Genomic DNA, 14,052 nt, shown 5'->3' with positions numbered 1-14,052 from the left:
GGGCGGGGGTATGGGGGTGAGAGGGGCCGGGGAATGGGGAGCGGGGAATGGGGGGGGAGAGGAGCGGGGAATGGGGGGAAGAGGGCAGGGGAATGGGGAGAAGGGCAGGGTATGGAGTGAAGGGCGGGGTATGGGGTGAGAGGGGCGGGGGTATGGGGTGAGAGGGGCGGGGAGTATGGGGGTGAGGGCGGGGGTATGGGGGAGAGGGGCGGGGAATGGGGGGAGAGGGGGCGGGGGTATGGGGGAGAGGGGCCGGGAGAATGGGGGGAAGAGGGGAATGGGGAAGAGGGGCGGGGAATGGGAAGGGGGCGGGGGTATGGGGGTGAGAGGGCGGGGGTATGGGGGTGAGAGGGCGGGGGATGAAGAGAGGGCCGGGGAATGGGGGTGAAGGGCGGGGAATGGGGGGTGAGAGGGCCGGGGAATGGGGGGAGGGAGCGGGGGAATGGGGGGCGGAGGAATGGGGAGAGGGGCGGGGAATGGGGGGGAGAGGGGCGGGGAATGGGGGAGAGGGCGGGGGAATGGGGGGGAGGGAGGTGGGGTAGAAAGGGCGGGAATGGGGAGCGGGGGATAGAGGGCGGGTGATGGGGGAGGGACAGAGGAATGGAGGGCGAGGATGTTCGAATTGTTACATATTTAGTTGCCTTTATTGCTTTTAAAGATGTTATTGAGAAAAAAATCTCTCTCTCTCTCTCCCCTCCCTCTCTCTCTCTCTCTCTCGTTTTACTGCCATCAGTAAAAAACGGAGTCATTTAAATACCTGACATTACTCCCCAAGGATAATATATACTGCACATACGTAACATCAACGTTAACCACTTACTGTTAACTACCAACACCGCTCTGCTTGAGAAAAACATCCACCGCGGACATTACCCTGCCAACCTCTACCCTGCCACCCTCTACCACTACCCTGCCAACCTCTACCACTACCCTGCCAGCCTCTACCACTACCCTGCCAGCCTTTACCACTACCCTGCCAACTTCTACCACTACCCCGCCCCACACTACCACATCACCATCTACCACTACCCTATCACCGTCTACCACTACCCTGCCACTCTTTACAACACACATCCTGGAGTAGTGATTACATGCACCAGGAAGTAAGTGGCGGTGCCCCTTCGGGATGTGTGTGTATAGGAAGACCAAGTGTGTGAGAGTCTGCCCAGTGGTCCGTCAGAACATTACCACGGAAGAGCAAGGCAACTTAGCTGCTCCCTGCCTCCTTCCCTCCCTCTCCCACCCTAATATTAGACTTAGGTGTATTTGTACCTGTATCTACCTGCAATTGTACTGTTACCTTTAAATGTATCTGTACCGGTATCTGTATTTGTACTTGTATTAGCACCGTGTCCGAAACTTTACTTGTACTCGTTTGTATTTTGGGTTTAAACATGTACAGCACCTGTAATTTTAACTGTACTCTGGTGTGTACTTTTATAACTGCAAATTTACTAATTATTGTAATTAACTTTTATTTTTCTACCGATACCTTTACAGCACAGTACAGTACCTGAAACGTTCTGTATTTGTAGTTGGGTACCTGTACTGTAACTGGTAATGCGTGCACGTAAACCTGCAACTGAATTTGTATTTATGTAACTGTACCTGTACTTACACCATCCCAGTTTTAAAAATAAAAATAATAAATAAAAAAGGGCGTCCACATCTCTACATGGCTTGGTTGCTCTCTGTTGTGAGAAGTCTTTGAGTAATCAATGCGTAGAACAGATTATTTAAGCGAGGCTGAGAACGTTTGAACTTCACCTATGTAGAGAAAAGAAAAAAAAAACCTTGAACTTTACTATGTAATGAACGTCTGAACTTTTATCCAATCCCTCTACCACCTCACCCCCGTCAAGCCCGGCCTAATCTCTACGTCAAGTCACTGGGTCCACTTGACGGGGTGTTAGATAACATTGGGTGATAGTAAAGTATGGTTTTCTATCATTGAGACCTTCTACCTACCTATGGTTCTTGACCTTTTAGCATCAGGTAGGTTAATTTCTCAAACCAGCCACCCTGCCACCTCTTCGCCAGCCCCTGACAACACCTGCCAGCAGTTAACATCATACATCAACACCCTGCCATCCTGCCAACCACCATGACTGTCTACCACCATCCTACCAGCCCCTATCACCATCGTACCATCCCTTACCCACCATCTTACCAATCCCTACCAACCAACCTACCAACCCCGACGAACCATCCTACCAACCCCGACGAACCAACCTACCAACCCCGACGAACCAACCTACCAACCCCGACGAACCAACCTTCCAACCCCGACGAACCAACCTACCAACCCCGACGAACCAACCTACCAACCCCTACGAACCATTCTACCAACCCCGACGAACCATCCTACCAACCCCTACGAACCATCCTACCAACCCCGACGAACCATCCTACCAGCCCCATGTTACCACGACCTGAAGACCTGCACTCCAGCAATATAAAGGTCAACCACGAATAATCGCTCCCATTGAAGACACAAGCCTGACTTCTTCGCATGAGCAGGATTACGGGGTAAAAAATACGCTTCCAAATGAGTTTATCTTCACCTCAGCCAAAAAGTCGGTACTCTAAAACAGACCGAGCTTAAGTGTATATACCTGAGCTTAAGTGTATATACCTGAGGTTAAGTGTATATACCTGAGGTTAAGTGTATATACCTGAGGTTAAGTGTATATACCTGCGGTTATGTGTATATACCTGAGGTTATGTGTATATACCTGAGGTTAAGTGTATATACCTGAGGTTAAGTGTATATACCCGAGGTCAAGTGTATATACCTGAGGTTAAGTGTACTGTATATATCCGAGCTTAAAAGCATATTTATCCTGTATACCAGAGCTTAAATATAAATACCTGATCATAAGCGTCCTAACCTTAAAAGTGCATATTACCTGAGCATAAAAGTGTATATACCTGAGCTTAATTAAGGTATATACATCCTTAATTTAGCTCAGGTATATACTCTTATGCTCAGATATCAACAATATCTGAGCATAAAAATGTATATACCTGAGCTTAATTAATGATGTATATACCTGGTCTTATTAATACCAGAGTTAAAGGTGTTTAGTCTATCAATAATAAACCTCGTTGGCTCCTAACACACCAGACACGCGTAGGGGTACACACACACACACACACACACACACACACACACACACACACACACACACACACACACACACAGTTTCTCCAGTTTTACCTCTTGTCTTGAATCGTCACTTTTTTTTACGGTGTACTCAAATTTAAATCGAAAAATACAGAACCAAATTGGTTAAATCTACCAATATATATGAAAACACGACCCACTTATGACAAAAAATTAATAAATATCAGAATGACAATAAGCAAATAAGACCCACGAAAGTACTAAAAAAATAAATATGAGTCAAGATGGCCTAAAAAATTACCAGTGTAATTTATCCAGGTACTAAATATGAGACTATATGATAAATTTTTGACAATATTTTCTGCAATTTAATCTAGTTATATTTGCTTTCCGTTAGAGCCCACCCGCCAACCTTGAAACACGCTTTCTATGGCGGGTATGGAACCAGAGGTCAAACTAGCAAAACCTGTCGTGACGAAATTTCTGCCTTGCTTAATAATTTCATCTACGCTAAGACTAATACAATCCTAGCTTCGGCGAGTAGTAGTAGTATAGAACAAATTAAGATTATGTTGTAATAGAGGATATTTATCTTGTATTGTTTTCTTGGTGTGTGTGTGTGTGTCATTGAAAGTTACGAGGTGGAGAAAAATGAGCAAGTGAATTATATGTGAGAAAGGAAGACTGAAAGAGAAAGAATGAGGAAGGGTTAACAAAAGTCAAAAGTCAGTGAGATTGAAATAGCGAGAGGGAGGTCATTAAGGGAGGAGCAAGTCCGAAAGAGTGAAAGTGACAGATCGTACGAGACAAGGTGAAGTAAGGTGAGGTGAGGCAAGGTGAGGGAAGGTGAAGTAAGGTAAGGTGAGGCAAGGTGAGGCAAGGTTAGGTGAGGCAAGGTGAAGTAAGGTGAGGTAAGGTGAGGTAAGGTGAGGCAAGGCAAGGTGAGGCAGGTAAGGTAAGGTGGCAAGGTAAGGCAAGGTGAGGGAAGGTAAGGTGAGGCAAGGTAAGGTGAGGGAAGGTAAGGTGAGGCAAGGTGAGGGAAGGTAAGGTGAGGCAAGGTAAGGTGAGGGAAGGTAAGGTGAGGCAAGGTGAGGGAAGGTAAGGTGAGGCAAGGTAAGGTGAGGCAAGGTAAGGTGAGGGAAGGCAAGGTAAGGCAAGAGTAAACAAAAATAAAACCATTAAGATAAGATTGGATTAAAGGCGAATAAAAGAGCCAGTGTGAATAAGTGTCCACGAACCTGTAACATGAGTAAACAATAACGAGGAGTTTAATAGGTCGTTTATCTATACACTACACAGGTCACGTAGGCATTCAATCGACTCAACCTCACCATTAGGATTGGAGCCTATTACGACCTAGGATTCATTAAGCCTAATCCCCAATCCTAATAATAATATTCTGTTGGGGGCCGATTAGGACTCTGGCTTAATTAACCAGTACAGCTAGCAAGGTTGTGTAAATTACAATAAACAGACGAGACAGTGTTAATGATATACGACTCTCAGGTAGCTTCTATATATAGCAAGTTGACCACAAGTCTCAACATCTTCCCTTGTTGCCATGGAGACAATACGGGCCAGAACTCAGACAAACATAAGAGGCAAGTTTCATCAAAGTACTTCTCTCTCTTTTCAAGTTATCACGTTCACAGGATGCCTAAACGGGGGAACGGACGGACCTTCATCTACTACGACCTTGGCCACGTTGATACAGGCGATCCATATTCAACGATGCAAAGCTGATGGGACTGATGATTCACAGTTTGACATTTAAAATCTTTTAATAACAATTGATATCACGTCAAAGCAAATTGTACCAGAGTCTACCGAAAAGTTTTTATGTACTCTACCTGGTAAGTTTGTATGTAACTTAATAATAGAGTAGAAGTAAACTTAAAAATAATGAGGATAAATCTTTTTTTTACTTATGTTGTGGTAAATGACTGGAGAGCTTAAACTACGTAAGGGGAGTGAAGAATGTGAATGTGGCTGATTAAGAGTTAGGAAAAATGGGTTTGGAGTAATGTGAGGAAGGAGTGAAGAGGGAATACTAAGAATAAAGAAAAAAAGAATGAGAGTGAGTCAGGATGAGTAATGAGTCAGGATGTACGAGTATAGGGGTGAGGCAAGACGGAGGAGGAGCGAGGATTATCATTGCTGAGGTCGGAACACAGGTGGTACAGATAGCGACCTTGGTGGAGCGCGGTGAAAGTTGTCAGACAAGTGGACGTCGCCCACTGCTGTTGGCCGCCACCACCGCGGCTGTTATTGCTTTTGTTACTGTTGACTCTGACTTTTACTGCTAGTGTTTTGTTGTTCTTAAATCACGATGGCGTTCTTACTGTTGGCGTTCTAGACTGTTGCTGACATTTTAACAGCTAAGTTTCCTTTCCGTTAACCCAGCTTCTGTTGTTATCACCCTGTTATTGCCTCGACGTCTTATCCTGTTAATCCACCTGAAGTCTCCTCATGTTTCTTCATCAGAGAGTTCTGTTGTCGAATCAAATCCTGTTATTAATCATACCGTAGCTACTCCTAGTTCTTGTCTCCGTTTTCCTGTTATCAGAACAGTTTTCCCTTGGCATTAAACCTCCCTTCCCAGTAAACTGTGTCAGTATCGGTACACGTGATGCAAGTCTTCAAGGACAGCCGGAATATGAGGTGACGTTGACAGAGGCGTCGGCACAGGCGTCGTACTGCGGGGACGGAAAGTGCTTGTGAATGAGCTTACGTGGGGTAACAAGTTTTCTACAATGTGAAGCAGATCATCGAGTACACAAGCTATTGATATACAGGAGTCGGTTGTGTACGGAGGAGCAAAATAGTTTGGCAGAGAAATTCTTAGTTACCCTCAGTGTCAATACCTTAATTGAAAAGAAATCATAGAGGCTCACTAAATCCAGACCCAAAATCTAGCAGAAAAAAACCTATCCTGCATCTTTTCCTACCATTATACAACGTAAAATAACCTAACCTACCCCAAACTTAACCAACTTCTATCATAACCTTACTTAACTCAACTTTCTCCAAACAAAACCTACCTTAATATGACCAACTTACAGTTTTGTCTTGAAAATTCAGATCCGGTACCAAGTTCCAGTGTGAAAATTAGTTTGCCTCAAAAATCATATACTTCGTCCCCAATAACTAACTGACAGAAGGGATTAAATAGCACCTTCTACGTCACAAACACATTAGAATGATTAGATGTTAAGTATGAAAATGTAAATAAGTAAAACTGTAAACTCATGGCAACACTTAACATACAGGGACCTACTCACGGCGGACGATAACACACTCTTCTTGACGTAAAATTTACACAAGCTCCTCATTAACCTATATAAATGTACAACATCAAATACAAGAGTTTAATGACAATATCCATCACCCCCGTTTCTTTTTTATCCTGAAGAATTTTCCTGGAGAGTTTCGGTAAACACACGAGTTAATCAATAGACACAGAGCTGAGTCTCTCAAGAGGATCTGACAGAACAACACTCTTTACGCGTTTTGTTTTTTCAAGAACTAGTTTCATCCTCAAAATCAAACAGTATATGCCAATAGCATCATCATCACTAAATACACTATAATCTTGAGAAAATTAATAATAATCTTAGTCAACAGACACACGCATACATGTTTTATAACCTTAGCTGGTACAGCCACATACCAGCAGTAACCCAACACAAAGAACGACCTTATACGCTGTTGTAATTCATTGCACAAAAACAACACCCGACGATAAGGCAAGAACCAAGGACAATATCTACACCATGCTGAGACTCTTCACTTGCCGCCCTGTACAATATAGTGGTTACAGACGCACGAAGATTAAGTCTACGGCATCAACTCGAACCAGACGAAGTGCTGGAGATTTTACAGATATACAAAATTGTTGTCCAGAATAAAACAGAGCAAAACAAGTAGCTGATAAAGTCCATGAGGTATATGAAAGATCAATACGCCCAGGTGGTGTTAAACAAGTACATATACGCCCAGGTGGTGTTAAACAAGTACATATTCGCCCAGGTGGTGTTAAACAAGTACATATTCGCCCAGGTGGTGTTAAACAAGCACATATACGCCCAGGTGGTGTTAAACAAGTACATAATTACTTGAATTGGTGTTAAACAAGTACATATTTCCTTAGGTGGTGATAAACAAGTACATATTCCTTGGGTGTGGTGATAAGCAAATGCATATCCTTAGGTGGTGTTAAACAAGTACATATACGCCCAGGTGGTGTTAAACAAGTACATATTCGCCCAGGTGGTGTTAAACAAGTACATATTCGCCCAGGTGGTGTTAAACAAGCACATATACGCCCAGGTGGTGTTAAACAAGTACATATTCGCCCAGGTGGTGTTAAACAAGTACATATACGCCAAGGTGGTGTTAAACAAGTACATATACGCCCAGGTGGTGTTAAACAAGTACATATACGCCCAGGTGGTGTTAAACAAGTACATATACGCCCAGGTGGTGTTAAACAAGTACATATACGCCCAGGTGGTGTTAAACAAGTACATATATTCCCAGGTGGTGTTAAACAAGTACATATACGCCCAGGTGGTGTTAAACAAGTACATATACGCCCAGGTGGTGTTAAACAAGTACATATACGCCCAGGTAATTGTTAAGCAAAGTACATATTCGCCCAGGTGAGGGTGTTAAACAAGTACATATTGATATTCCTTGGGTGGTGTTAAACAAGTACATATAATCCCAGGTGGTGTTAAGCAAGTACATATACGCCCAGGCGGTGTTAAACAAAGTACATATGCGCCCAGGTGATTGTTAAACAGAGTACATATATGCCCAGGTCGTGTTAAACAAGTACATATTCGCCCAAAGTGGTGTTAAACAGGTACATATACTCCCAGGTGGTGTTAAACAAGTACATATACGCCCAGGTGGTGTTAAACAATTACATATGCCTTGGGTGGTGTTAAACAAATTTTATATTCGCAGGTGGTGTTAAACAGTACCTCTCTCAGGAAGAATTGTTTAAACAAGTATATTCCAGCAGGTGGTGATAAAAACAGAGTACATATTCGCCCAGGTGGTGTTAAGCAAGTACATACTCTCCCAGGTGGTATTAAACAAGTATATTATTCGCGGGTGGTGTTAAAAAAGCAAGTACACATATTCCTTGGGTGGTGTTAAACAAGTACACTTTTACGCCCAGGTAATTGTTAAAGCAAAGTACACATACGCCCAGATGGTGTTGAATTAAAATAAATATACGCCCAGGTGAGGTGTTAAACAAGTACATATTCGCCCAGGTGGTGATAAACAAGTACATATTCGCCCAGGTGGTGATAAACAAGTACATATTCGCCCAGGTGGTGTTAAACAAGTACATATACTCCCAGGTGGTGTTAAACAAGTACATATTCGCCCAGGTGGTGTTAAACAAGTACATATTCGCCTAGGTGGTGTTAAACAAGTACATATTCGCCCAGGTGGTGTTAAACAAGTACACATACGCCCAGATGGTGTTAAACAAGTACATATTCGCCCAGATGGTGTTGAACAAGTACACATACGCCCAGGTGGTGTTAAACAAGTACACATACGCCCAGATGGTGTTGAACAAGTACACATACGCCCAGATGGTGTTGAACAAGTACACATACGCCCAGGTGGTGTTGAACAAGTAAATATACGCCCAAGTGGTGCTAAGAGAGGCAGATAAATTCAGGTTGATATAGAATGATAAATTAACATGTTAAAAAGACATGTCCAGGTGGTGTCAGGAAGGTAGTTACGCCCAGGTGTGCAGGTAGTGGGGGCGGCGGTTGACAGTCATAGTGCCGAATTGCTCTGACCACTTCTTTCCCTGCCTCCCCTGATAAATGAGTGTCCTTTGTCTCTGTGTGTCGCTGCTGGTGCGGGATCAACCTGGCCTGGTCTGGTGTTAAAGGTGGTAGTAAAGGTAGAGTGCAATTATGTGGCGGTGGGTGGGATGTGGTGTGGGTGGTGGGCGGCGGCGGTGTGGGGCGGGTTGTGGTGAATATGGTGATCTGTACTGGTGGTCGTCGTTTTTGTGGATGTGGTGGTGGTAGTGGTATATTATATACTGGTAGTGGTTGAAGAGAGGTATGGGGCACTGGTGTCGACGTGAGACACACCAGTGATCACCGTGTTGTTGACGTTGGGGATGGACAGTTCCTGCTCTCCTCTGCCTCCAATGCAACCGAGCTTCAAGAATGAGGAAGAGTCTACAGGACACAGTAAACAAAAACAAGAGGGCCCCTCCCCTCCCTATACACAAGTTGTTGCACGAAGAGGGAAGAATGAGAAGAGGAAAAGAATAGAGAGGGAGGGAGGGAGGGAGGGAGGAGGAAGGAAGGAAGGAAGGAAGGAAGGAAGGAAGGAAGGAAGGAAGGAAGAATGAGAGGAAGGAAGGAAGGAAGGAAGGAAGGAAGGGGATACCGACCTGCATTGGTGTTTGTACGTCTAGTGTTAAAGGAAGGTGACAGGGAATGAGTCAGACACGTATCCCCTGACTATCTACAGGTACTCTATGTGGCTACACCCAAGTGTGTTGTATATATCAGTCAAGTGTACCTGCCTGTGTGTGTATGTATCTGCACACACACACCTACACACACACACACACACACACACACACACACACACACACAAACTCACACACACACACACACACACACACACACACACCCTTGGCCCGAGTCATGGATCATCGAGCTTCTTAAGTGCAGAATAGAGACAGGTAAGGCTGAGTTAATTATATATTGTCACCTGTGAAGACGAGTGAAGGTGTACCTGTTTCATAATATCTCCCAAGTGCGTATAGCATATATAGAAACAATCATCATCATCATCATTAATATTTTTGTAATTATTAAATTATTTTTTTTTTTACAAACGGAGGTACAACACTACAGCATCTTACAGTATGCTAATTTCACCCGTAAAGTAACAACAGCTTCAGTATTGCCTAAGACATCCACGTGTTTCTCTGGAGCCTTGGTGTCTTGTCCAGGCCTTGAAGAAGACACAAATGAAGTAATATTACTACTCATCTCATGAACAACGTGTACATTCAGCCATGGATGTTAAGATGCCGAGAGAATTTCACCCTGAGAAAGGACACACATTAATATAGGTGAGTCTTCATATGATCCATTCACGTGTCTTAGTTATTCTAATGTTCATAGTGATAACCAGAATGTATTACAACCAATACTAAATGTAATACTTAATTGGCATTTTACAGAATTATGTACGCGCTAAATTCAATGTCATCTTTGTAAACGAATATTTTAGTTTTTGTAAGTTTCTGTCAGTCACTTTTTTGGGAGGGGGCGTGCTTAATAAAATGTGAAATTAAACCTTTGAGTATATGACCATCACCCTGAATGTAATGAATAAACCCACTGAGCATGTAGTGTAAAAAGCTCTTTCACACACTCCTACACTCATCTTCACCACACAGATGAGTTGAGCTGTCGACCACCTAACAATTAAGAGTTTCAGTACAGGTTGATGAAGTTGTAGCACTATCACCTGAACCAATAACTATATCTCCTTTGTCTCTCAACGCCAGACGATTTTATTCAGCTGAGAGACTCCCCCGTGGGTCGATAACGATAACTTAACCCTGTGATTACCATGATAATTCCTTAATACTATATGATTTATTCCCTCAAGGGTTAAGTCACCGTACTCGAGGTTAAGTCACACCGTACTCGAGGGTTAAGTCACCGACTCAAGGGTTAAGTCACCGTACTCAGGGTTGTCACCGTACTCGAGGGTTAAGTCACCGTACTCGAGGGTTAAGTCACCGTACTCGAGGTTAAGTCACCGTACTCGAGGTTAAGATCACCGTACTCGAGGGTTAAGTCACCGTACTCGAGGTTAAGTCACCGTACTCGAGGGTTAAGTCACCGTACTCCGAGGGGTTAAGTCACCGTACTCGAGGTTAAGTCACCCGTACTCGAGGTTAAGTCACCGTACTCAGGGTTAAGTCACCGTACTCAAGGGTTGAAGACAACGTTCTCAAGGGAGTAAGTCACCGTACTCGAGGGTTGGCATCGTACTCGAGGGTTGGCATCGTACTCGAGGGTTGGTATCGTATTCAAGGGTTGGTTTCGTGCACCCAAGGGTTGGTTTCGTGCCCAAAGTTTGGTATCGCACTCAAGGGTTGATATCGCACTCATAGGGTTGAGTATCGCACTCGAGGGTTAGTTATCAAACTCGAGGGGTTGGCACCCATAGAGGTTGCCACCCTACTCGAGGGTTACCACCGGTTGCCACCGTACTCGAGGTTGCCACCGTACTCGAGGGGTTGCCACCATACTCGAGGTTACCACCGTACTCGGGGTTGCCACCGTACTCGGGGTTGCCACCGCACTCGGGGGTTGCGCCCACGCACTCGGGGTTGGCACCACTCGTCCGGTTCATACTCGGGTTGCCCGCTCGGGGGTTCATCGCACTCGGGGGTTGGCATCAGCACTCGGGGGTTGCATCGCACTCGGGGGTTGGCATCGCACTCGGGGTTGGCATCGCACTCGGGGGTTGGCATCCACTCGGGGTTGGCATCGCACTCGGGGTTGGCATCACCTCCAGGGGTTGGCATCGCACTCGGGGGTTGGCATCGCACTCGGGGGTTGGCATCACTCGGGGTTGGCATCGCACTCAGGGTTGGCATCCCTCGGGGGTTGGCATCGCACCGGGGTTGGCATCGCACTCGGGGGTTGGCATCGCACTCGGGGTTGGCATCGCACTCGGGGGTTGGCATCGCACTCGGGGTTGGCATCGCACTCAGGGGTTGGCATCGCACTCAGTTGGCATCACTCAGGGGTTGGCATCGCACTCAGGGGTTGGCATCGCACTCAGGGGTTGGCATCGCACTCAGGGTTGGCATCGCACTCCAGGGTTGGCATCGCACTCAGGGGTTGGCATCGCGCACTCAGGGGTTGGCATCGCACTCAGGGTTGGCATCGCACTCAGGGGGTGGCATCGCACTCAGGGGGTTGGCATCGCACTCAGGGGTTGGCATCGCACTCAGGGGTTGGCATCGCCTCAGGGGTTGGCATCGCACTCAGGGGTTGGCATCGCACTCAGGGGTTGGCATCGCACTCAGGGGTTGGCATCACTCAGGGGTTGGCATCACTCAGGGGTTGGCATCGCACTCAGGGGTTGGCATCGCACTCAGGGGTTGGCATCGCACTCAGGGGTTGGCATCGCACTCAGGGGTTGGCATCGCACTCAGGGGTTAGCATCGCACTCAGGGGTTAGCATCGCACTCAGGGGTTGGCATCGCCTCAGGGTTGGCATCGCACTCAGGGGTTGGCATCGCACTCAGGGGTTAGCATCGCACTCAGGGTTGGCATCGCACTCAGGGGTTAGCATCGCACTCAGGGGTTGGCATCACTCAGGGGTTGGCATCCGCACTCAGGGGTTGGCATCGCACTCAGGGGTTAGCATCGCACTCAGGGGTTGGCATCGCCTCCAGGGGTTGGCATCGCACTCAGGGGTTACATCGCCTCAGGGGTTGGCATCGCACTCAGGGGTTGGCATCGCACTCAGGGTTGGCATCGCACTCAGGGGTTGGCATCACTCAGGGGTTGGCATCGCCTCAGGGGTTGGCATCGCACTCAGGGGTTGGCATCGCACTCAGGGGTTGGCATCACTCCGGGGGTTGGCATCGCACTCAGGGGGTTGGCATCGCACTCAGGGTTGGCATCGCACTCAGGGGTTGGCATCGCACTCAGGGTTGGCATCGCACTCAGGGGTTGGCATCGCACTCAGGGGGTTGGCATCACTCAGGGGTTGGCATCGCACTCAGGGTTGGCATCGCACTCAGGGGGTTGGCATCGCACTCAGGGGGTTGGCATCGCACTCAGGGGGTTGGCATCGCACTCAGGGGGTTGGCATCGCACTCAAGGGGGTTAGCATCGTACTCAAGGGGTTAAGTCAACGAACTCAAGGGGTTAAGTCAACGAACTCAAGGGGTTAAGTCACCTTACTCAAGGGGTTGGTCTCGTAATCATGGGGTTGGCATCGTACTCTAGGGGCTGCCTTCGTAATCATGGGGTTGGCATCGTACTCATGGGGTTGGCATCGTACTCATGGGGTTGGCATCGTACTCATGGGGTTGGCATCGTACTCATGGGGTTGGCACCGTACTCCAAGGATTAAACTCTAGCACAAGGAAAACCCCAAGTCTATTTTCACCGCGGTAATCAACTCACTCTGTACACCTTTATGGAGGCGATCAAATGTCTCCTGTTTATGAACAAGAAACTGTAAATATTTAATATGAATAATTATGAGTTTTTACAATACAACAGAGATTATATTATGTTTTTGCTGTTATCTTTAACTTATTCATTTATTATTGTTATTTTCACATTTCATCTACTTCCTGGTTTCTACAATTGAGAAGAAAAATAAAATCTGTCGGTTTTATGTTGTTCGTAGGTGCTTCAACTACCAAGGTTATCAAACACTATACTCTGGGTTTAGTTAGTTTTTAGTGCTTCATCTGCCAGGGTTATGACGCCAATAATCCGGGACATTCCATAATAGTCTACGTCCTGAACGAATGTTAAGTGATGTACCAGGATGATAAATTTGTCTCTTTATTCTTCATTGTTGATACCTAATGTATGAACTAACTTCTATAGACACTGAAAGGCTTTAATTGTTGAAACTCATTAATACATCAACATCAGGTATACTGTACACATCAACCAGCATCTTTTAATTTACCGTGTAAGGTCATCTCAACCAGGAGCACCTACTGAGCATCCTGTTTGGGTTTACACTTTAATATTGGGTAAACAAAAACACACGTGGTCGGCCTTGTTTGTTTACTGTCTCTCAGGACGTCCACTCTTGTTAAGAGACCAGGGCGTCGAGAGAGATATGAACATCTCTCAAAAGTATGA

The 14,052-nt window shown here is 46.0% G+C and overlaps 1 protein-coding gene across 1 annotated transcript in view; it reads left to right on the top strand.

Moving 5' to 3' along the window:
- Window positions 1-10,410, top strand: part of LOC121865601 — an 11,248-nt gene extending 838 nt beyond the window's left edge. The window contains exons 2-4 of the mRNA XM_042365148.1: window positions 7,337-7,756; window positions 8,593-8,786; window positions 10,374-10,410. Coding sequence (XP_042221082.1) covers window positions 7,337-7,756; window positions 8,593-8,786; window positions 10,374-10,410 — 651 coding nt within the window. The remainder of the gene's footprint in view (window positions 1-7,336; window positions 7,757-8,592; window positions 8,787-10,373) is intronic.
- The last annotated feature ends 3,642 nt before the right edge of the window (window positions 10,411-14,052 follow it).

Source organism: Homarus americanus, unplaced genomic scaffold, assembly GCF_018991925.1.
Source record: "Homarus americanus isolate GMGI-L3 unplaced genomic scaffold, GMGI_Hamer_2.0 scaffold51859, whole genome shotgun sequence".
NCBI classification, from domain to species: domain Eukaryota; kingdom Metazoa; phylum Arthropoda; class Malacostraca; order Decapoda; family Nephropidae; genus Homarus; species Homarus americanus.
Note: the sequence above shows the minus strand (reverse complement) of the source record. Positions and strands in the feature narration are given on the sequence as shown.